Source organism: Mobula hypostoma, chromosome 6 (assembly GCF_963921235.1).
Source record: "Mobula hypostoma chromosome 6, sMobHyp1.1, whole genome shotgun sequence".
Lineage (NCBI taxonomy): Eukaryota > Metazoa > Chordata > Chondrichthyes > Myliobatiformes > Myliobatidae > Mobula > Mobula hypostoma.
Window position 1 is genome coordinate 140554916 of NC_086102.1, and position 25796 is coordinate 140580711.

The window sequence follows — 25796 nt, forward strand, 5'->3', positions numbered from 1 at the left end:
CTCTAATTTAGGCAGCATCCTGATAAATTTCCTCTGCACCCACTCTAAAGCTTCTACATCTTTCCTATAATGAAGTGACCAGAAATGAACACAATACTCTAATTGTGGTCTAAGCAGAGTTTGATAGAACTGCAACATTACCTCACTGGTCTTGTACACAATCCCCTGACTAACAAAGGCCAGCACACTACATGCTCTCTTAAACCCCCCCAACAATTTGTGCAGCAACTATGAGGGATCTATGTACTTGGACCCCAAGATCCCTCTGTTCCACCACACTGCTAAGAATCCTGCCTTTGATCTTGTGCTCTGCCTTCAAGTTTGATTTTCCAAAGTGCATCATTTCACACTTTTGGGGATTGAATTCCATCTGCCATAAGATATAGGAGCAGAATTAGGCCACTTGGCCCATCGAGTCTGCTCCGCCATTTCATCATGGCTGATCCAATATCCCTCTCAGCCCCAATCTCCTGCCATCTCCCTGTATCCATTCATGCCCTGACCAATCAAGAATCTATCAACCACTGCCTTAAATATACATAAAGACTTGGCACCCAAAATTATAATAAATATAAATACATAAAATTAGCTTCTATACATAGACTGATTGCAGGTACAAAAAGTAACGCTATATACAGGAGTATCTGTACATAGAAGTATCGTGGGTTTTAATGGTAGAGGTCTGAGGGCTTGAGCAAGTGACTGATTTTGAGTCTAGTGACTGGTGAGGAAGCTACATAGCCTCTTCCCTAATGTGTGCGGGACAAACAGGCCAGGAGCAGAGTGGGTGGTATCATTCATGATATTGCTATCCTTCTTCTGGCATCTTTCTGTATATATGCCCTTGATAGCAGGTCGGTTGGTGCTGGTGATGAGTTCGGCAGTTTTAACTACCCATTGTAAAGCTTTCCTGTCAGCCGCAGCTTCCATTCCACACATGTTAAGATGTTCTCAACTACGCAGCAGGTCGTGAGTTCTGATGTGCAGAGTTATTTTCAACCTCCTCAGAAAGTAGAGGCACTAGTGGCTTTCTTGACGGTGGGAAACGTGTTCAGGGACCGTGACAGGTTATGCGAAATGTGCACTCTCAGTGTTTGAAACCGCTCGCAGTTTCCACTGCTGTGCCATCGATGTGAATGGTGCGAGTTTTCCTGAAGTCGATAACCATCTCCTTCGACTTGCTGGTATTGAGAAAGTGGTCATTTGCCTGGCACCAGGCCTAAACAGCTTCCATCTCCTCTCTGTTGGCAGTCTTATTGTTGCTTGTAGTAAGCCCAACTACTGTGGTGTAATCAGCAAACCTGACAATGTGATGAACCTGATGACTGGCCACTCAGTCTTGTGATCAGTGTGTACAGCGGTGGGCTCAGTACACAGCCCTGGGGGGCACCCATGTTGAGGATGATGGGGAGGGAGAAGCAGTTGTACATGCTGACTATCTGAGGTCTGTTGGTTAGGATGCCTAACACCTGGTTGCACAGTGGTGTGTTTAGATTGAGAAGTAACAGTTCCTTCATCAATGTCTCTAGAATAGGGTTGAATGTCGTAATTAAATCCAGAAACAGCATTCTGGCATAATGAAGGACAGCATCACGTGTGTCTTCCGAACCTCTCTGTGTTACCACCTGCAAGGATCGATGGATTTGTCCCCAAGGACCTCCTGCTCTTCTGTACTATGAAAGAACTTATCATTCATGATTTGCTGTATGCCCTAGCTTCACTAGTACTCCCAAAGTGCATCTTTTCATGTTTGTCTGGATTAAACACCATCAGCTCATTTCACCAATACCTCTCTGCATTATAGGGGCCTTCCATACTATCAATATTTTGCCAGTTTTCTTGACATCCATAAATTTAATAATCTTGCTTCCACATCCTCTGTCCTGCTCTCACCAAAACATTCTAGTTTCCTCTTTGAGAATAGGTTAACCAAATTGATCAGGCAGAATCTATCCCTTACAAAGCCATCTTGGCTGACACTGATTAGTTCCCATCTTTCCAAGCGATCATTAATTTTCTCCTGCAGATTTTTTCTCAGCATTTTCCCTCACATTAGATTCACAAGCCTGTATTTACCAGGCTCTTAGCTGCCGTGTTAGCAGGTAAATATGACCACATTTGCTGTCATCCTATCATCTGCTACCTCACCTGTGGCCATCAAAGATTACAAATCTCAGCAAGAGCTCCAGCAATCTTTTTCCTTGCCTCTTCTAACTAACTGGGAAAATTTCTACCTGGTCCATCTCTAAGCTTACTCATTGAGTAGCTCCTCTTTATTTATGGAAACTAGACTTTCACCTACCCCTTTACTTACTTCTCCAAACCACAATGTCTGTTTCCTCTGTGAATACCAAAGGTATTAATTTAAGACATCGTCTGCACCTTCTATGTTGAAGGATACGTGACATTTAGGAAAGACAAGAAGCTAGGAAAAGGTGAAGGAACAACTCCATTAATTAAAGACAGTGTAAAAGGTAGGGATAACCCAAGAGAAGATCAGGAATCCAGGATTTTGAAGAAGTTTGCATGGAGATAAGAATAATCATGGCAATAAATTATTAGTTGATGTGATATACAGGTCTTCTAATAGCAACTCCACAGAAGGAGAGAATGCAAGGAAAGAAAAAATGGGAACTTCAGAAAGTTACATAAAGTCCAGAAACGTAAGATGAACAACAACAGCTCAGAAAACATAGTTTCTTAGAATAGTTCCTTCTCGAGCCAATCAGAAAGCAAACTGCACAAGACTTAGTAAGAGGGCAATGAAATAAAATTGATGACCTGAAAGTTAAATGACAATTATGAAGGTACAAAAAGCAGAGCAAATACAGTGAACTGGCAAATTAGACTAAGCGAGTACTTAACTGCGGTTTGGTGGCAGAGAATAAATACATTCCAATTAATAAAGAAAATTGCAAAGAAAAATACCCATCATCCATGATTACAAGAAGTCAATGATATCATCAAGCTTAAAGAAAGAAACAAATGCTTAAATCTGCAAAGGCAAGAGGCAGGCCAGAATATTGGAAAGAATGTTAAAACCAGGCAAAGACTGGCTAAAATAAAGCTTAAAATACTAATTCTGTAAAAGTTAGCGTGCACAATAAAAACAGAAATAAGAGAGCAAATAGAAAGAGTTTCTATAATAATGTAAAAAGAGAGATACAGAGTAATTCTGGAGAAATAATAATGGGAAAATATGAATATGGTAGATGAGTATCCAAATGTATGATTCATAAAAGAACAGTGATCAATTAGGAAAGCTGATAAAACATGTGTTTATTGCAACTGAAATTAAATACTAAAATTAGTGAGTTTGGTTCAGTTTTATAGGGTATTAATGAAACTATATAGAGACAGAGTACAGAAACATGCTATTCAGCTCACCATCTCCACGCTGACCAGAGTAGACTCATACAGCATGTATTTGTCCCATTTTCCAGTACTTAGTCCACAGCTTAGACAATTCAAGTGCTCTTCTAGATTCTTACTAAGAATCTTAAGGGGGCGAAGTGGAATACTCTTTCACTATTGGTCTCCTTATTTAAAGAAGGGTATAAATGCTTTAGCAGAATAGATAAGGCCTACTAGATTGATACCTGGAATTGGCAGATTACCTTATGAGCAAAGGCTTACCAGACTATACTCATCTCCACAAGCGTTCAGAAAAGCAAGGAGATGAATTGAATCCAGTAAGATACTGAGTGGTTTAATTCAGTCAATGTGGACAAGATATTTTCTCTTTTGAAAGGATTTAGAAAAAGAAACACAGTTTAAAACTAAAGGGCTGCACATGTAAAATAAAAATGAGGCAAAAGTTTTTCTTTTAGAGTGTCTTGAATCTTTGGAACTCTCTCTCATGAGAACAATGGACAGTGGCTTTGAATATTCTTAATACATATACTTAATTTATATGCTTGCAAAGCACTGGTGCAGATATCAAAATCAAGCTGATCCTGTGGTTCAGCAGCACAATCGACATAACAGATAAATAACTATTTCTTCAACTTACTCTTTTTCAGGATAACCCTGTATTGTAGACAAACAAACAGGACCTAGAGGCTAATTGTCCTCCTGAGCCTGCTCTGCTGTTTGATAAAATTGTGGCCTATTTATGCAAGTGGGTGGAACTAGTTTATATGGGTATTTTGATCAGCATGAACAAGGTTGGTAAAAGGGCCTTTTTAAATGCTGTATGACTCTATGAATATAATTCCACCTTGGCCTCAACAACACTTCCATTCCATTATAAATTGCCTGTCTTTTAGCCTCCATACCCCATGCAATGTAAATCACCCTCCTGCCAGCCTTCCTGATACTCACTGTTTCTGCATGCCAACCTGTTGTGTTGCATGTAGTAGCCCTCAGATCTCTGTCGTCTCAATCCCATGAAGCACTAACTTACACTTTCACTCTTAACCACCGGCAAGAATACAACAGCATTTCTGTACCGGAGGTGAGTTTTGAGCACCAAGTTCTAATACCCTTAGCTGATCAATAAATAAATGAGTTAAACATACAAATACTTTCATTACCATTTTCCTTTGGTCATCTGCACCATACTCTAGAGGTGCAAGTCAAGATTTCAAGAACTTACAGTTTCTGGAAAGAAAATTTATATTGAGCATCATGGGCAAATTTGTGAAGTTTTTAAAATACCTACAATATACAACTTTAGTTATGGTCTCAGCTATGTCTTTTGTTAATTTGGCATTGCATACAGCTGCTATAGGTCTGATATCACCACACCTTCTCCATAGCAGAAAAGGAAATGGAAACATCACTGCTCATTGAAAAGCATAAGAAATGGAAGTAGAAGACATTCAGTACCTCAAAAACTGGTCCACCATTCCATAAGCTCATGCTTGCTCTTCTATCTCACAGCTGCTTTCCTGATTTAATCCCATTCCTTTGATATTTCATTATCCAAAAACCTGAGTAGTTTCCATGTGTCATTAAACCAGCTTGTATTTTACTACAATTCACTGATTCACAGAGATGGCCAAGATGAGCATTAATAATTACAACTTCAGTTTTGTTCCTTATAACTGATTGGAATTCTGATGTTCAATGTACTATGTGCAAGTGCACAAACTTGTGGCAACAGTATATAAATTGTAATTAGAAATTTCTGGTAAAATATAAACGTCTGAAAAAGTATAGAATATTTGCAAAACAGAAAACACAAGAGATTCGGCAGATGCTGGAAATCCAGAACAATACACACAAAATGCTGGAGCAATTCAGCAGATCATGCAGCATCTATGGAAATGAATAAACAGTCGACGTTTCAGGCCAAGACCCTTCCATTTCCACCACCACCATCCCACCACCAAGCACATCTTTCCCTTCCCCCCACTTTCTGCTTTCCACAGGGATCGCTCACTATGCAACTCCCTTGTCTATTTATCCCTCCCCACTGATCTCCCTCCTGGTACTTGTCCTTGCAAGCAAAGGTGCTGCACCTGCCCTTTCACCTCCTCCCTCACTATCATTCAGGGTTGCAAACACTCGTTCCCGGTGAGGCAATGTTTGTGAGTCTGCTGGGGTCATATACTGGGTCCGGTGCTCTTGGTGTGGCCTCCTGTATGTTGGTGAGACCCGACGTAGATTGGGAGACTGCTTTGCCAAGGACCCATGCTCCTTCTGCTAGAAAAAGCGGGATCTCCCAGTGGCCACCCATTTTAATTCCACTTCCCATTCCCATCCCAATATGTCAACTTGCGGTCTCCTCCACTGTTAAGATGAGACCACACTCGGGTTGGAGGAATAAAACATTATATTCCATCTGGGAAGTCTCCAACCTGATGGCATGAACATCAATTTCTTGAACTTCTGGAAATGTCACCCCCCCTCCCCCACTATTCCCCTCTCTCACCGTATGTATCTCCTGGCCTGCCCATCGCCTCCCTCTGGTGCTCCTCCGCCCTTTTCTTTCTTCCATGGTCTTCTGTTTTCTCCTATTAGATCCGCCCTTCTCCAGCCCTGTATCTCTTTCACCAACTTCCCAGCTCTTTACTTCATCCGCCCACCCCGCTTTCACATATCACCTTGTGCTTCTAGACCTCATCTTTTTTTTTCCAGTCCTGCTGAAGGGTCTCAGCCCGAAACATCAACTGTACTTTTTTCCATTGATGCTGCCTGCCTGCTGAGTTCCGCCAGCATTTTGTGTGTGTTGCTTCAATAAATCAAAGTTGTTACTCTATTATTTCATACTTAAAGTAATACAGGATTTGAAATGAACAATTTCAAATTAAGACTGTAAGCATTCACAAAATACTAATGGATGCTTTAAAAATCACTTTTTTCTGTAAAAGATTTAAATATAAAATAACTAAAATCTTAATTCTTCGGACTCACTTAATACTTTCCAAAGCCAAAGTGATTGTTTTATCATAAAACTTTACCATTAGATCAAGCATTCCATTTTTCTTGACAAAGTTGTTAGTTCCTTCCATGTTTTCTGTTTCTTCAAGGCAGGTATAGTTTATACAGGAATCAGTCAGACTGCGGGGCAAGTTGGCACATGCCAGTGGCTCATGGGGCAATTCCGGTATAGCCACTTGGTTATATAGTTTTCGCATGTGTTCACTGAAGAAATCCGAATATCCCACATTGAACGAGGCTACAGTGGTGTTGAAAGTTGCTACTGTAATTGTGGAAATCTGTGATCTCACTGTAAAATATAAAATTAATTATTTTTTGTTGCTTTAACTTCAAATGCAAAAGTAAAATGTAGCATAACCACTTAGAATTTCATGAATTACATTATGCCACTAATTTCATGTGTTGCAATTTCAATCATTTTATGCAATATTGGCAGAACATGAATTACAGAATTCTGATTTTCAGATTACATACATGAAATAATTCAAGATGGTGACACACCAATTTGATATATGAATTTTCATCCCAAATTATAGTTCTGTCAATTATAATTTTATAATTTAATTATAAAATTAAGTTTATTTTACCCACAGATGTATCAAGTAATCAAGCTAAACTGGATTTAAACTGGCCACTTTAATTCTCCATCCCAACTCAAACAGTATGTGGCACCCTGGTCTGTTAAAAAGGCCCAACACGAGCTTGAAGATCAACAGCCTATATTCTGTCTGGGTTCACTACATCCTTCTGCACTCAGTATGAATTCTACAAAATTAGTTTAACAATTTCAGTCATCCATATTGGCTCAGCTTTGTTATTTCCCCTTTTATTTTCATTATATTTCATTGGAAGTCATCATGCCTTGCCAAACCTGCCCAGCACATCTTCTTGCTCTGCATTGCACAATTCCTATAATCTTATGTCTATGATACTTTGTCCATATTCTCACTCTCTAAATGCTCCTATTCACAGTAACCAGACAACTGTTTACAGCTAATCCAAGAGATTCTGCAGACGCTGGCAATCCAGAGTAGCACATACAAAATACTGGAGGAATTCAGCAGCTCAGGCAGCATCTATGGAAATGAATGAACAGCCTATGTTTCAGGCTGAGGCCTTTCACGAGGACTGGAAAGGAAAAGGGAAGAAGTCAGAATAAGAAAGTAGGGCAGAGAAGGAGTATGAGCTCGAAGGTAATAGGTGAACCCTATGGGTGGGGGAGGGGTTTCAAGTAGTAAGTGGTAAGTGATAGGTGGAAAAGATAAAGGCTGGAAAAGAAGGGATCTGATAGGTGAAGAGAGTGGAGCATGGAGGAAAGGGAAGGAGGTGGGGCACCAGGGGCAGGCAAGGCAGACAAGTAAAAGAGAAGAGGTAAAGGGGAACCAGAGTGAAGAATAGAAGAGGGAAGGGGGAAAGGGAAATATTACTGCAAGTTAGAGAATTTGATGTTCATGCCATCAGTTTGGAGGCTACCCAGATGGAATATTGAGGTGTTTCTCCTCCAACCTGAAAGTGGCCTCATCACGGCAGTAGAGGCGGCCATGGACTGACATGTCAGAAAGGGACTGGGAATTGGAATTAAAGTTGTTGGCCACTGTGAAATCTTGCATGTTTTGGATGGAGTGAAGGCGTTCAACAAACCTTTTACAGTTTATCACCATGGTTAATCTATTTTTACTCTATCAGAGACATGCTCTCTCTCCCTCACTCATTTTACCTACAGCTTAACAAGCTTCTTGCTTCTCCTTTCCAATTCTGATAAAAGGTTTTCAACCTGAAATGTTTCTTCTCTGTCCACACATCTGCCCTGACCTACTGAGTATTTCCAGCATTGTTTGTTTTGATATTAGATTTCCAGCATTGTTTGTTTTGATATTAGATTTCCAGCATCTGCAGTTATTTCCCTTCCCCTCCTTTTGAAATTAATTCTGTCTATCTTTGATACCTGGAGTGAATGGAAGATAAGGATCAAACTCCATAGGAAAATATCTCACAGCCAACTCACACCGATCTAGAAAAATGCAGCAGGCAACATCACAGGGACAACCAACTGCAACTTCTCACACAAACAAGAAGCAAATTTAGGTGATTATCTGGGATCGTCACATGGCGGAGAATATAAACACCCCCAAAATAGATCTGAGTTTATTTTTACCCCATGGTCACTTTTGTGTGTAGGAATTTAAGCATTGTTGCAATATGCATTAAACATAACACACAATGATGAACAAGCAGTATTGTCAAGGATATTAACTGAAGACTAAATGCATTATACAAGGAAATTTTGATTTACTTTAAACTCATGAATTCCTTCAATTCACTCATATTATTCTCAAGTGAAAAAAACAGTATAAATCATTTACAACGTTATTACCCCCAACTATGAGATCCATGATTTTGGCAAATGCACTGACAGAGGGTGCATAAACTCAAAGATACAGCGTGGTGTAAATAACATAGCATTCAATCATTTTTCCAATTATAATAAAGATTTTTCTGCTTATGTTAAAATTTTATCTTGCAGTAGACCATGCAACAATACACAACTCTCCATGAAAAAGGCAGATATGTTACTTAAAAGTCTCTACCATTGTCCCTCTTAAGCTGTTTCAAGGACACTCTGGGCTCACTCAACCCTGAGGTCACCAGAAAAAACACACCTAGTATACTTCAGTGGTGCCTTAATGACCATGGACAGAATTGAGTTTCACCATCCCATGTGATTATTTTGGATGCTGATTGATTTGTTGATGAGACTGCTCAATATCTCACTCTCATTAACAAGGGAATTTTTTTGTGTAAAACATATCTCAATACTTTTTCCAAGTTGAATAACTTTATTCAACAGATAAATTGTGGAGTGTGGTGGGGGGGGGCTAAGAGTGGTTTCAAACACAAATTAGATTTCGGGCAACTAAAGTTTCCAAATCCTTCTGTATTAAGTAGGATCAAAGAAAGACCCTTGAACTGACATAATCTGCACTGGAAGCTTCTAATAATTTCTGTTCACAGCTCCAAAAATCAAAGGGCACTTTTGGGTACAAATGATCTTGGCTGAAATGTCCTGTGACATAATTTTTCTTTCAATTTAATAAAAATCTTCCTCCTCTATCAAATATTATACAACAAATTATTGTTGTTTTGGTACATTTTCAAATTAGATTGTTTAAAATTTTGTGTATTGGCAGATTGATTAAAGTGCTGTTTCTAAAACTTTATTTGGGGTTGTAATGATCAAACTGCGTCAAATATTCTTTTTTAAATACATCAAGCAGTTTCATTTTTAACAATTATATGTTTTAAAACATTCAGAGTTTATTGCACTAATTCACGGCAGATCTTGCGCTTGGCAATAAAGTGAAACTCAAATAACTATTTTTCAATTTTTCAAAAGTGCTGATGATTTGGTATCTATTCATGAGTGCAGATGACTGTGCTCCCTATTGCACACAGTGTTCTGGCTTCTGCATTAACCTAAAGCACATTGACTCCTGGCTCCTATACTTCCTCAATCACACAGGGACCCAGTCCCACACACCCTCAAAATTCACTGCTAAATTGATTATACTACTACACTGTTTAACAGTTTAAAATGTCAATTAAGAGCACATTTGTCTGGAAAATCTACTAATCTGGCACCAAGCATGTCGGTTTAATGTAGTTTCACCGTACAGGATGTAAATGATTCTGAGTAGAGATTTGGTGGTGGGAGGGGCAGGGGCACAATAACTCTAAAGCAATTTACACCCTAGATCAGCAGTCCCCAACCACCAGGCCGCAGACTAGTACTGGGTTGCAAAGCATGTGCTACCGGGCTACGAGAAAACGATATGAGTCAGCTGCACCTTTCCTCATTCCCTGTCACGCACTGTTGAACTTGAACATAGGGTTGCCAACTGTCCCTTATTTGCCGGGACATCCCATATATTGGGCTAAATTGGTTTGTCCCGTATTTGCCCCACTAAGGTAGAGCGTTCCTATGAAACCTTGCTTGCCAAAATGGCGTGAAGCAAAGAAGCAATTACCATTAATTTATATGGGAAAAATTTCTGAGCGTTCCCGACCCAAAAAATAACCTAACAAATCACACCAATTAACACATAAAACCAAAAATAAATAACACTAACATATAGTAAAAGCAGGAATGATATGATAAATAGACAGCCTATATAAAGTAGAACTCATCTATGTACAGTATAGTCGGGAAGATTAAGCGAAAACGGATTTGTGGGAAAAATATCGGCACGTACGTGCATGCGCACATCACATGCGCCCACAGGTGCCCGCGCAAGGCTTCATGGTCATGATAGTCTTTCCTGGGGTAAAGTGTCCCGGGATTTGACTGCTACTTTTGTCCCTTATTTGGGAGTGAGAAAGTTGGCAACCCTAACTGTAAAAGGCATGTTGAGGTGAGTTTAACCCTACTTGAACAACCCCCCCCCCCCAGTCGGCCGGTCCACGAGAATATTGTCAATATTAAACCAGTCTGCGGTGCAAAAAAAGTTGGGGACCCCTGCCCTAGATCAATAGTGTCTAGTGGAAAATTTCCACTCCAAGGAACTTACACCTTACCTTCTTTAACCGTGTTATCTCCATGACTGTTAGAGTGATCAGGTATGTCACTCAGCAAGGTGTGATGGGAATGAGAATGTTTAGTACTCATGCTTTCCATTTCTGTTGCCGTATCTGAACTGCCTCGCCGAGTGAATTTTCCTGCATTAGAATATTTTTCAAAACAGCATCCATAAAAATTGATTAACCAGATTGCATTGAATGATGTACACAGACACATACTTTCACATGCAAATAACAACTAAAACAAGATAGATTAAACTATGTACACCATTAACACTTCTACTGATTGCAAGTAATTTAATTTAAATAGGTATGGTCCGGTATTTAAGAGTTGTAGCAGTAAGCTGAACCAGACTGGTGGTGGGGGAGAGGAAGAAAACAGGTGAGCTGATTAGCCGGTTTGTGGCTGACACAAAAATTGGACGTTTTCAGTAGTGAGTGAGGTTGACAAATGATTCAGCAGGTCATAGATGAGGCAGAGGAATGGTGGATGGAGTTTAATCTGGACAAGTGTGAGGTCAAACGTAAGAGGAAAGTAAACAGTAAATCGCAGGACCCTTCAGAGCCATGAGGTACAAATGGCTCTAGGCACGCAGGTCCATAACTCAGTGGAAGTGGCAAGACAAGTAGACAGGGTGGTAAAGAAGCTGTACGACAGGTTTGACGTCATCAATGCGATGTAGAATCTACATTACAGCCATATAAAACTGTAGTTTGGAGTACTGCTTGCAGTTCTGATGTCACAGTTCAGGAGAGATGTGGAGGCTTTGGGGAGAGTGCAGAAGAGGTTCACCAGGATACTGGCTGGACTAGAGAGTATCAGCTACAGGCAGAGGTTGGACAAACTTGGAGCATCAAGGCTGAGGGGGATCGGATAGAAATTTTTTACATTATGAGAAGCATGAGCAAGGTAGATAATCAGAATCGTTTTCCCAGGTGAGATGTCAAATAGTAAACGGTTTACAGTGAGAAGCAGAACATTTAAAAGAAGCTTAAAAGAGATTTACAAGGCAGCTTTTTCAAACATAGAGTGCTGGTGCCTGGAATGCGCTGCTGGGGAAATGGTGGAAGCAACTATGGTGGCTAAGTTTAAGAGACATTTAGACAGACACATGAACAGGCAGACAATTGAGTGTTATACACCACATGCAGGCAGATGTACCTTCAGGCTCAGCACAGACAATGTGGGCTGTATACTCAGTGTTCTACGTGAATGTGAAGGAACATTTAACATTTCAGTAGTATAGGAAGAGGGCAAAAAAGTAGGGTAGATTTGTTAATAAAGAAATATTATTACAGTGGTAGGAACTGATATTGATTCAGAAGCTCAAGATGCATTGTGTGTACAGATAAATTATAGTAAAGGTAAGAAGGGTGGGCCCATGGCAGCATAGTGTCTAGCACAACACTATTACAGTTCAGAGGGTTCTGGAGTTCAGAGTTCAATTCCTGTGCTGTCTGTAAGGAGTTTATACATTCTCCATGTGAGCTGCATGGCTTCCTCCAGGTATTCCAGTTTCCTCCCACAGTCCAAAGAAGTACCAGTTAATAGGTTAATTGGTCATTGTAAATTATCCTGTGATTAGGATAGGGTTAAATAAGTGCATTGCTGGGCAGTGCAGCTCATTGGGCTGGAAGGGCCTGTTCCACACCGCACCTCTAAGGGCCCGTCCCACACTACCCCTCTAAGGGCCCGTCCCACACTACCCCTCTAAGGGCCCGTCCCACACTACCCCTCTAAGGGCCCATCCCACACCGCCCCTCTAAAGGCCCGTCCCACACTGCCCCTCTAAGGGCCCATTCCACACCGCCCCTCTAAGGGCCCGTCCCACACTACCCCTCTAAGGGCCCACACTGCCTCTCTAAGCCCCCGTCCCACACTGCCCCTCTAAGGCCCCATCCCACACCGCCCCTCTAAGGGCCCGTCCCACACTGCCCCTCTAAGGGCCCATTCCACACCGCCCCTCTAAGGGCCCGTCCCACACCGCGCCTCTAAGGGCCCGTCCCACACCGCCCCTCTAAGGCCCCGTCCCACACCGCCCCTCTAAGGGCCCGTCCCACACCGCGCCTCTAAGGGCCCGTCCCACACCGCCCCTCTAAGGCCCCATCCCACACCGCCCCTCTAAGGGCCCGTCCCACACCGCGCCTCAAAGGGCCCATCCCACACCGCGCCTCAAAGGGCCCGTCCCACACCGCCCCTCTAAGGCCCCGTCCCACACCGCCCCTCTAAGGGCCCATCCCACACCGCCCCTCTAAGGGCCCGTCCCACACCGCCCCTCTAAGGCCCCGTCCCACACCGTCCCTCTAAGGGCCCGTCCCACACTGTGCCTCTAAGGGCCCGATCCACACCGCGCCTCAAAGGGCCCATCCCACACTGCACCTCCAAGGGTCTGTCCCACACTGCACCTCCAAGTAAATAAAAAGTAGTCATTGGTAGCAGTAATAGGTTGGCTCCCTAATAATAGCTTTACTATAGAATACGGTATAAATCAAGAAATAATAGGAGCTTGTAATGAAGATTGCAAGAATCGTAAGCAAATTAATTATTATGATATTGAAGTTAAATTGGCAACAGCAACCTTGACGACGAGTTCATAGAATGTATACATAGTAGTTTCTTAAAGTGTAATGTTGAGGAACCAACCAAGGAGAAGTTCTTTGAAATTTGTTACTGTATGATGACATTGGATTAGTTCTATGGTCAAACAGTGAGAGATCCCTTAGGAAGTCATCTTAACATGGTAGAATTTCAAATTCAGTTACAGGATGAGAAATTTGTGTCTGAGACTCGTGTCCTAGACATTAGCTACAAACTGGGAAAATAAGTTAAAGGGTAAAATAGTAGATCAGCAGTGGTAGGCATTTAAAGAGATAATTCATAAATCTCAGCAAAGGTGTACTCTGGTGAGAAGGTAGCTTTGCAGTGAGGATCTAGGCCTATTGAAGTTTAGGGGGTTATTAAATTGAAAAGCAGAAAATGTGGCAATGCTAGGGCAGAAGATTTGGGTTTTCTTATGAACCAAAAACAGATGACACAAAATAATGGAGAGAGGAGACGAGAGTAAAAAGAGAAATTAACAAAGTAGAGAAAAAACAGTTTGTAAGACTAAAAAACAGGGAAAGAGTAGCTCAAGTAAAGATTGGTCCCTTATTCAACGAGACTGGGGAATTAATAATGGGATACAGAAATGGCGTAGTTTCTAAATAATTATTTTGGATCTGTCTTCAAAGTAGAATACTAAAATGGATGGGCTACAGCAGCAGTGGCCACAAACATGCAAGTCATTCAGTAAGGCACCACATTAAAGGTAATGACACAAGATGAGAACACACACACTTGGGGATAATATATCAGCATGAATGGCTAAACACACAAAAAAAAAGAAAATAGGGCTGAATAGGTCAACTTCAATTAGCAATCACTAACAGGCAGTTTTGGATGAAGGGACTAAATTTGCTGATGATATAAAGCTGGATATGTTTGCAAGTTGCGAGGCAGATGCAAGAAACTTGCAACAATATAGATAGGCTTCGGACCCGGCATGGAGGTCACTCTTTACGGAAGGCTGGAGATTGTGCAGCCGCTCTCATCAATACCGACAGGAGGATGTTTTTGAAATTCTGAGATCTATGTGATTATTGGACTGTAGTTTACATTGGTCTCCATCAATGTTCTGTGCATTTTTTCTTGTTGCTGACTGTTACTTTTGTGTGAGGGAGGGGTTGGGGATTTGGGGTATGGTGCTCTTGTTGGTGTTCTTCTGTGGGGTGATCTGTTAGTTTTTGTGTATGGGGAGGTTGGGGGTTGATGCTATTGTCGCTGGCCTTTTTTGTGAGGGAGGTAGTTGGCGTTTTGATGTTATTGTCACTGTCTTTTTGCGAGGGAGAAGGTTGGGGGTTTGGGGTTTTTGATGTTCTAGCTGCCATTTCCTGTGTGGGAGATCTATTAGTTTTTCTGCGAGGGAGGGGGTGGGCATTTGGGTTTTGCGAGTTTGGTTTCTTTTTCTTTTTTGTGGGGGGGGGGATAGTGTAGTTTCTTTCAACAATAGCCATGGTTTTTCCGTATTTTGTGGCTGTCTGGAGAAGATGAGCATCAGAGTTGATTTATATATGCAAATTTTGAACCGTGAACCTTGGTTAAGTTAGGGGGCAAGAAGCTGGCAAATGGAGTGTAATGTTTAAAAATGGAGGGTTGTCCACTTCAAAAACAAGAATGAAAAAAAAAACATTATTAACATTGAGCAAGACTACACAAAGTTATGACACAAAGGGAGCTGGGTTGCAGCTTATGAAATAAAAGGTATCATTCAGGGTACAGTTAGTAATCAGGAAAGATAATGGAATTATCTTTATTTCAAGGGTGACAGGTTATAAAATACATTTGTGATTTCATCGGAGGAAACATAATTGAGGAAGAACTATTATATGACATCAAGGTTATTTGGCTAACCCAGTATTGTAGCTTGCCAGCCTCCTCTGTCCAAACGTCTTTCCTCTCCAGTTCCAGAAAAGCTCCCAAATGAGAAAGTACTTCGTGTTGGTGATACATCTAAATGATCCTCATGTAGGAGGAAAGGCATTCCCATTCGCCGTTGCCTCTTTTTACCTGGGTGATGGAATGGGATAGAGCCTTTGCGTTCACGGTCCTCTTTACGACTCTTGAACTAATGCACAAAGGTAATAATTTTTATTAATAAACAGTGTTTGATGTGGTTCACAACTGAATCTTGCATATTCCATTAGTTTCAAGATAATTATGGAGAAGGTTAGGGCTGGTCTTCAGGTTAAGATTCTCAACTGGAGGAAGGGCAATTTTGATGGCATCAGATGGGATCTGGCAGGAATGAATTTGGGATAAGATATTTTCTGGTAAAGAGGTGCTTGACATGTGGGAAACCTTCAAAAGTGAAATATTGAGAGTACAGAATTTGTATGATCCTGTCAGAATAAAAGGCAAGGACAACAGGTTTAGGGAACTTGGGCTCTTGAGAGATATTGAGGCCCAAGTTAAAACAAAAAGGAGCTGCATATCAGGTGTAGGCATTTGGGATCAAATGAGGCCCTTGAATATAAGAATTGCAAGAGAACATCTAAGAGAGAAATTAGGAGGGCTGAAACAAAATATTTCTAGCATCTGCAGATTTTCTTTTGTTTATGAGGTTGGTCTGGCAGATAAGGTGAAAGTAAATCCCAACAGCTTCTATTGCTATATTAAGAGCAAAAGGATTGCAAGGGACAAAACTGGTCCTCCTGAAGATCAGCAAGTATACAAGGAGCCAAAAGAGACAGAGGCAATATTAAATGAACTTTCTGCGTCTGTATTCACTTGGGAGAGTCTATAGAACTGAGGAAACAGAGTAGTGAGGCCATGGGCAGTATCTGGAGTATGGAAAAGGAAGTGCTTGCTGTCTTGAGAAAAACTAGGGTGGATGACACTCCAGGGCGTAACGAGGTGTTATCTTGTACACCTTAGAAAGTGACGGAAGAAATTACAGGGGCTCTGGCAGAGATGATTAAAAAGTCCTTAGGCATGGGTGGCAAGCTGGAGGTCTGAAGGATAGCTAATGTTGTTCAGTTGTTTAAGACAATTTGTACACGTCAGGAAATCATAGGCCAGTGAGCCTGACATCAGTAGTGGGTAAATTATTGGAAGGTATTTAAGGGACATGATATATAAGTATTTGGATAGACAGGGCCTGATTAGGGATAGCATGGCTTTGTGTGTGGCAGGTCACGTCTAACCAATTTTATAGAGCTTTTTAAAGAGCTTTCATCAAGAAAGCTGATGAATTTGTTGAAATCATCTTTATCAAGGCCACTGACAAGGTCCCACATGGGAACCTGGTCTGAAGATGAAATTGTCAATTGGATTCAACAGTGGTTCAGCAAGAAAGCCAAAGACTGGTAGTAGATGGCTGTCTCGTGAATTGGAGGCCTGTGACTAGCAGTGTTCCACAGAGGCTGATGTTGGGTGCATGGTTATTTACCATCCATAGTAATGATTCAGATGATACTACGGTAAAGTAGACCAGCATGTAGTATTTCAGAATGAGAATCACGTTTAATATCATCGGCATATGTCATGAACTTTGTTAAATCTGCAGATGACACCAAAATTGTGGGCACAGTGCGCAGTGAAGAAAGCTATCAAAGTTTGCAAAATATTCTGGACCAGCTGGAAAAAAGGGCTGAAAGATGGCAGATAGAAGATAATGCAGAGAGGTGTGAGGTGCTGCACTTAGGAAGGATAAACCAAGGTAAGACTTGACCATTGAACAGTAGGGCACAGTGGTATGCAATAGATCAAAGGGATCTGGGAATACAGATCCATAATTCCTTGAATGTGGCATCACTGATAGTCGTAAAGAGAGCTTTTGGCACACAGGCCTTCATAAATCTGAGTACTGAGTACAGGAGTTAGGATGTTGTGTTGAAGTTGTGTAAGACACTGGTGAGACCTGACTTGCAGTTTTAGTCACCTATCTACAGGAAAGATATCAACAAGATTGAAAGAGTTTTTTTTATATGGATCTTGTAGGGATATAGGATCTGAGTTACAGAGATAGGCTGAACACTGTCAGATAGGACTTTATTCTCTGGAGCACAGGAGAATGAGGAAAACATATAGAAGTATACGAATTTCTGAGGGGTATAGATAAGGTGAATGCATTCAGGCTTTAACCACTCAGGTTAGTTGAGTGAAAGTGAAATATTTAAGGGGAATCTGAAGGGGAACTACTTCAGTCAGAGGGTGGTGCGAGTGTGGAATGAACCGCAGCAGAAGTGGTAGATGAAGGATCAATGGCTACGTATAAGAGAAGTTTGGACAGGTTCGTGAATTAAAGGGGTATGGGGATTATGTGCACATAGATGGGATTAGGCAGAAAACCAGGCTGGCATGGTTCAGAAGAGAAGGGAGGAGGACAGGTGAGCTGTAGTGATAGAAGATTCAGTGGTTAGGGGAAAGGACAGGAAGTTCTGTGGATAAGAATGAGATTCCCAGATGTCATATTGCCTCCCAGGTGCCAGGGTCAGGGACACATTGGATCGAATCCACAGCACTCTTAAGTGGGATGGTGAGCAGCCAGACATCATGGTCCATGTCAGTACCAAGACATGGGTAGGAAGGATGATGAGGTCCTGTGAAGTGAGTTCAGGGGATTAGATGCTAAATTAAAGGACAGGATCTCTGGGGTTATGATCTTAGGATTGCCACCTGTGCCATGTACTAGTGAGGCCAGAAATATGAAGATCATACAGTTTAATATGTGCCTAAAGAGATCATGCAAGCGGGAAAACTTCAGGTTTTTGGATCATTGGGCTCTCTTCCAGGGAAGATAGGAACTGCCAGGAGGGACGATCTGCATCTGAACTGCAGGGGAACTAATATCCTTGCAGGAAGGTTTGCTTGTGCTGCATGGGGGGGGGGGTTGCTGGTTAAGATAGGGTTGCCGGGGGGGGGGAGCTGGTTAAGATAGGGTTGCAGGGGGGAGGGAGCCAGAGCAGATGGTGCGGTGGTTGCAGGGAAAGATGTTGCTAAGCCTATATAAAAAGGCAGGAGTCGAAAGGTTGAGTTTGGTGGGACTAATGTTTTAAGTTGTGTACATTTCAATGCAAGGAGTATTGTAGGAAAGGCAGATGAGCTTAGGGCATGGATCAGCACATGGAATCATGACATTGTACCCATTAGTGAGACTTGGTTGCAGGCGGGGCAGCGCAGGCAGCTCAATGTTCCATGGTTCCATTACTTTAGATGTGATAGAGTAAGACAGATTAAACAGGAAGGGGTGGCATTACTAGTTAGGGAAAGTGTTTACGGTAGAGCTCAGACAGGACAAACTGGAGAGCTTGTCCATTGAGGCTAGATGGTTAGAACTGAGGAATAAGAAAGGGATGACCATATTAGTGGGATTATATTATAGACCACTCAACAGTTCATGGGATTTGGAGGAGGAAATTTGCAGAGAGATCACACGCTATTGTACGAAACGCAAGGTTGTTATAGTACTGAAAGTGATTTTAACTTTCCACATATTGACTGGGACTCCCAGGGCTGGATGGGTTAGAGCTTGTTATATGGGTTCAGGAAGGTTTTCTTAATCAGTACATAGAGGTCCCAACTAGAGTGTGATATTAGATTTCCTATTAAGGAATGAGACAGGGCAAGTGACAGAAGTATGTGTAGGGGAACACTTGACATCTTGTGATCATAATGCCAAGATAATTATGGCGAAGGATAGGTTTGTTCCTCGGGTTGAGATTCTAAATTGGAGGAAGGCTAATTTTGATGGTATCAGAAAGGATCTGGTAAGTGTGGATTGGGACGGGCTGTTTTCTGGCAAAGGTGTACTTCCTAAGTGGAAGGCCGTCAAAAGTGAAATTTTGAGAGTACAAAGCTTGTATGTCCCTGTCAGAATAAATGATGGATAACAGGTTTAGACAACCAGGGTTTTGAAGAGATATTGAGGCCCTGATTCAGAAAAAAAGAAGGTATAGGCAGGTAGTAACAAATGAGGTACAGTACTTATGAAGTATAAGAAATGCAAGAGAAAACAAAGAAATGAGGAGGGCTAAAGGAAGGAGTGAGGTTGCTCAAATAAGCAACATGAAGGAGAATCCCAAGGGCTTCTACAGCTAGGAACAAAAGGATAGCAGGGGATAAAATTGATCTTCGTGGAAAACTGGAGTGGTCATCTACACATGGAGCTGCAAGAGATGAGGAAGATCTTCAATTTGCATCTGTATTCACCTGGGAGATGGACACAGTCTGTAGAGGTAAGGCAAAGCAGCAGGGAGGTCATGGACACTCTATAGATTACAAAGGAGCAGGTGTTTACTGTCTTGAGGCAAATAAGGATAGATAAATCCCCAGTGACTGACAAGGTCTTCCCTCGGACCCTGTGTGAGTCCAATGCAGAAATTGCAGTGGTCATAGCAGAGATAGTTAAAATATCCTTAGCCACAGGTGAGATGCCAGAAGACTGGAGAATAGCTAATGTTGTTCCATTGTTTAAAAAAGGCTCTAAGGATAAGCCAGGAAATTTTAGGCCAGTGAGCCTGACATCAGTAGTGAGTAAGTTATTGGAAGATATCCTAAGAGACTGAACATATGATTATTTGGAAAGACAGGGACTGATTAGGGATAGTCAACATGGCTTCGTGCATGGTAGGTCATGTCTAACCAATCTTACAGAGTTTGTCCAGGAAGTTACCAGGGAAGTTGATGGACTGAAAAATGGCAAATGGAATTTAAGGCAGACAAGTGTGAGGTGCTGCACTTTGGGAGGACAAACCAGGGTAAGACTTGCACAGTGAGCTGTAAGGCACTGTGGAGTGCGGTAGAACAGAAGAAACTGGGAATACAGATCCACAATTGCTTGGAAGTTGCCAATAAGACTGAAAGAGTGTACAGAAAATTTAGAAGGATGTTGCCATGACTTGAGGACCTGAGATACAAGGAAAAATTAAACAGGTTAGAAATTTATTCCCTAAAGCATTGAAGACTGAGGGGAGATTTGATGGTGGAATACAACATTATGAGGGGTATAGAGAGGGCAGCAAATGCAAGTAGGCTTTTTCCACTGAGGTTGGGTGAGACTAGAACTAGACATCATGGGTTAAAAGTGAAAGGTGAAATGCTTAAGGGCAACATGAACGGGAATTTCTTCACAGAGTGTGGTGAGAGTGTGGAACATGCTGCCAGCAGAAGTGGTGGGTGCAGATTAAATTTCAACATTTAACAGAAATGTGGATAGTTACATGGATGAGAGGAGTATTGTGGGCTATGGTTCAGCTGCAGGTCAATGGGACTAGGCAGATAAATATTATAGCATAGACGAGATGGGCTGAAGGGCTTGTTTCTCTTCGACAGTGCTTTATGCCTCTGCCTCTATGACTATTAATATTCAGAATGTTTTTGATTTTTTGAAATACTCCATATTTCTTCAAAACCAACATTAACACATTTACATGATTAGTTATTGCTGGTATTAAAATAGCTACAATAAAACGATCTAAATTAAAGCTTCTAAAAAAAATGAAACCAAAAAATATATATGGTACTTTAATAATTAGCCTGCAAACTAAAAAGTAAATTAGACCAAAAACTGCTGAACTCCAAGTACTGAGAATCTATATCCCAGAGCTTTGAAAGATACATTCCTGGAGATAATAAAATCTCTGGTTATTGTCTTTCAAAGTTCTACAAAATCAAAACGGCTTCTGTAAATTGGAGGGAAGCAAACATGACCCCACTTAGAATCTGATCAGCACACTCCAGGAAGATTGTGCTTGTACTGGAGAGGGGGCAGAGAAAGTTTGCCGGGATGAAGGCCTTTTGTTAGAGGGAGAGACTGGATAGAAACACAAGAAATGACCAGAAATGTCAAAAATCCCCTTCCTCTCACAGACGCTGCTCAGTACATTCTCCGGCAGACTGTTTGTTCCGAAAGACTGGATAGGCTGGGCTTATTTTCCATGGAGCAAAGGAAGATGAAGGGTGCTCATAAGTATGTAAGATTATGAGGGGCATGGATAGTCAAATCATTTTCTCCTGGTGGAGATATCAAACACAAAAGAGAATAACCAGAAGGAGAAATTAAATTTTAAAGGGAACTTGAGAGGATTTTTTAAAAGCAGGAGTACACTGCCAGAGAAGTGATGGAATCAGATAAAATTACTGTGTAACAGGTACTTATGCAGACAGTTAAATAAGCAAGGCATAGGAGGATACAGTCCTAATGCAAGCAAGTAGGATAAGTAGAGATGAGAATAAAGGTCAGTATGGGTGTGGTGGCCCAAAAGGCACATAATTTCTGTGCTGAACATTTCTGTGACTCTGAAGGTGGTACAGAATAACAGGGAGCTACCAACCTGTCAACCTGACATTGGTAATTGGGAAACTACTGGAATTTATACAAATCATCCACAGGTTATGACAGGGCACCGTTCCTGCAAACTGTGAACCTAAACAGTTTGCAAACTGAAAATGTGCCCACAAACTAAGTTCCCACACAGAGAAGATACCTGCAGATCTGCAGCAGCCATTACATCTAAGCCATCAGTCTGGAAAACCATCTGCAAAACTACTTGGGAACCCAGGAATATGGGTAGTGATGAAAATGCAAGGCTTCAAAGGGATATACCTGTATATCCCTGTATATCGTTTTTCAATTTCATGGGTCCTTGGTGGGATCAAAATGCTTACTATAGAGGGTACGCAGCAAAGCATCATTATCTGCATCATGATATAATGAATCTTATGGAAGGAAAAATCAAGCAAGCAAGGTTTCTATTCTTTATAATTTATAAGAATGAGAGGTGAGTTTACTGAGACATAAAAAATATTTAAGGACCTGGAAGGATGTTTCCCCTGGCCTAGGAAATCTAAAACTAGGTGACACAGTCTTAGAATAGGACATTTAGGACTGAAATGAGAAAACACTTCCTCATTCAGAGGGAGATTAATCTTTGGAATTTTCTACCCAAGAGGGCTGGGGAAGCCAAGTCATCAATGGCTTCAAAGCAGAATAACAGATTTCTGGACACTAAATAAAAATCAAAGATTTGATTATATGGAAGGAAAATGGTGTTAGGACAAAAGATCAGCCAAGATTTGTTGAATAGCAGAACAAATGACCCACTCATGCTTCTATTTCTTATGTTTTTTGTTTTAATATACATTTGCCCTTGCACATACCTAAATGGGAAAACAAAAGACACTTAGCAGGACTGATAGTTATTACTAATACACAATAACTTTATCCACAACTGACACTTGATACATACAGGTTAATAATAATACTTAAATACAATATTAACTACACCAGCAATATAATTTTTAATTTTTTTGATTAGGGGAAATAAATATCTCTGAAGTTATTCTTCACCTTTTTAAAGATGTTCATTCCAAGATCAGTAGAAAGGTCTGGAACAGCCTGCCTTCTGAGATTTGTCACCGACAACTTTGCAAATGTTTCAGAACTCAGTGACTTCTCCTCTTCATTACATTTCAAAGTAAGATCCTTAAAAAGACAAATATAACATTTTAACTTTTCTCAAGTGTTTCCAGGCTCTGCGGGTCTTGTTTTACTGCCTTCTTGAGAAATGCGCAACATTAGATTATTACAATAGATATTTTAACTGCAATAAGTAAACGAAATAGCTTATAGACCTCAATTAGAAGCTGTGGTGAAAGTTGAAGTTCAAAGTAAATTTATTATCCAAGTACATGCTGCATATGTTACCATATACTGTACTATATTGAGATTTGTTTTCTTTCAGGCATTTACAGGAAAAACAGAGAAATACAATAGAATCCACAACAAATAATACATTAGAGTCAGGTTTATCATCAGCAACATTCTGTGCTGATGTCATGAAATTTGATGTTAAGCGTCAGGAATACAGTGTAATACACAAAAAACCAAGTTGCAATAAGAAATATAAAAGAAAATAAATAAGTTGTGCAAAAAGAAAGCAAAATAGTGAGGTGGTGTTCATGGACCGTTCAGAAATAGAATGATAGTAAAGACATAAACCAACACAAACAAACCATGTACAAAAGAAGGCAAACTGTATAAACAAAAAAAACTGAGAACATGAGTTATGAAGAGTCATTGAAAGTGAGTGTGTAGGGCATAGAATCAGTTCAAAGCTGTGGAGAGTGAAGCTATTCATGCCGGTTCAGAGGCCTGATAGTTGTAGGGTCATAACTGCTCCTGAACCTGGTGCTGTGGGACCCAAGGCCTCTGTACCAGCTGCCTGATGGGCATATCGAGAAGTGCACATGGCCTGGTGGATGGGGGCCTTTGATGATGGATGATGCTTTCTTGTGGCAGCGCTCCATGTAAATGTACGATGGTGGGGAGGGCTCTGCCTGTGATGGACTGGGTTGTATCCACCACTTTCCATTCCTGGGCATTGATGTTTCCATAACAGGCTATGCTGCAACTGGTTCGGATATTCATCTCTGTGCATCTATAGAAATTTGAGGGTTCTTGGTGACATGCCAAAACTATGCTATTGTTTTAAGAAAGTAGAGGTGCTGTCATGCCTTCCTTGTGGTGGCACTTAACATGCTGGTTCCAGGACAGATCCTCTGATACGTTAATGCCAAGGACTTTAGAGCTACTGACCCTCTCCACCTCCAATCCCCTAATGAAGACCTGGCTCACGGACCTCCAGCTTCTTCCTCCTGGTTTTTGATGTTGCTGAAGTTGAGTGAGAGGATTTTGTTACGGCACCACTCTAATAGATTTCCAATCTTCCTAATTGTCACAACTTCTGATCACACTTTACATGCAGAATGAGGTTTTATTAAGAGTCTTCTTGAGCTGCTCAACATTTCAAGACAAAGCTTACGCCCTGAAAAGGTCCCCCAGTTGTTCTATTTATTTCCTTACTTGGTACCCCATCCTGATAAGCAGCTCACATCAATCATTACATTAAAGAATTATTTGAGCCTATTAGAGGCATAGCAATCTAAAGCAAACTTCTTCAGTCTAATATTAACTATCTCTTTGATACCACTTACAAATGTATTTTGCAAGCTTCTTCCAGACAAAATCACCAGATATGTAGACTTTTTGCGTCCTCTCCTCTTCACTCCAAATTGCTGTGACCACTGGATGCCAAGGTAGCATAGTGGTTAGTGCGACACTATTACAGCTTGAGACATTGGAGTTCAGAGTTCAGTACTGACACCGTCTGCAACAGGTTTGTATGTTGTTCCCATGAGCGTGTGGGTTTCCTCCGTGTGCTCCAGTTTCTTCCCACATTCCAAAGACGTACCGGTTGGTAGGTTAATTGGTCATTGTAAATTGTCCTGTGATTAGGCTGTGGTTAAATAAGTGGGTTGCTGGGCACTGCAGAACATTGGGCTGAAAAGGCCTGTTCTGCGCTGTACCTCAAAATACGTAAATTTGTTTCTGCGCTTTGCTCTCGGGCCAGCAAATAAGCCTGATGAAAGAAACTCCCCTGTTGGATTGACCCAATAAGGTTCTTTAATGAGACACCATTGAGGGACCGTTGATTTGCTGTATCTAGATTCTCTAACAACATTTGATCAGGTACCACATGTTAAACTTACCTCAAGACTCAAGGATGTAGAAGAGCTTGTGAGCTTAGTCATGGCACTGGACTAGGGCAGGCTGCCAGCGTTCACTCCCAGGAAGCTGAAATTCTCAACTTCATCACTATCAATGAACACACCCTTCCTGAAGGCAATGACCAGCTCTGTTGTTTTAATGACACTGAGGGAAAGGCTGTTGTTATGGCACCACGTCACCATGCCAACTCCTTCTTGTATGCCAACTCATCATTATTTGAGCTACTGCCCACTATGGTGGTATCATTTGTTAGAACAGAATCTGGCCACACCGTGGTGACTGTATAAGGGAGTACAGTAGAGGGCTAAGGACAAAGGCCTGTGGGGTGCCAGTGTTGAGAATAATCATGGAGATCTTACTGCCTCAGATTGAAGCAGGGAGATATTAAAAATGTTAGCCCCTAGGATTCTGCTCTGGCTCCATCTACAAATAGGGAGATGATACCACCATAGCGAGCCGTATCTTAAATAACGATGAGTCAGAGTTCAGGAAGGAGACAGATGGCTTGGTAGCACGATGTCATGCCAACAACTTTTCCCTTGACGTCAGCAAAACAGCAGAGCTAGTCATTGACTTGAGAACGGGTAGTGGACATGCTCCTCTCTATATCAATAGTGATGAGGTTGAGAGGGTTGAGAGCTTCAAGTTCCTGGGACTAAACATCACCAGCCTGTCCTAGTCCAACCATGTAGATACCACAGCCAAGAAAGCTCACCAATACAACAG

General features: G+C 41.3%; 1 protein-coding gene across 8 annotated transcripts in view; it reads right to left on the reverse strand.

Moving 5' to 3' along the window:
- LOC134348442 (protein unc-80 homolog) overlaps window positions 1–25796 on the reverse strand; it is a 238655-nt gene that overhangs the window by 179956 nt on the left and 32903 nt on the right. For all 8 annotated transcript variants that reach the window (XM_063051833.1, XM_063051834.1, XM_063051828.1 and 5 more), the window contains 4 exons: window positions 22851–22985; window positions 15413–15626; window positions 10960–11100; window positions 6408–6676 (listed from right to left, as the gene is read on the reverse strand). In XM_063051833.1, the coding sequence (XP_062907903.1) occupies window positions 6408–6676; window positions 10960–11100; window positions 15413–15626; window positions 22851–22985 (759 nt within the window). The remainder of the gene's footprint in view (window positions 1–6407; window positions 6677–10959; window positions 11101–15412; window positions 15627–22850; window positions 22986–25796) is intronic.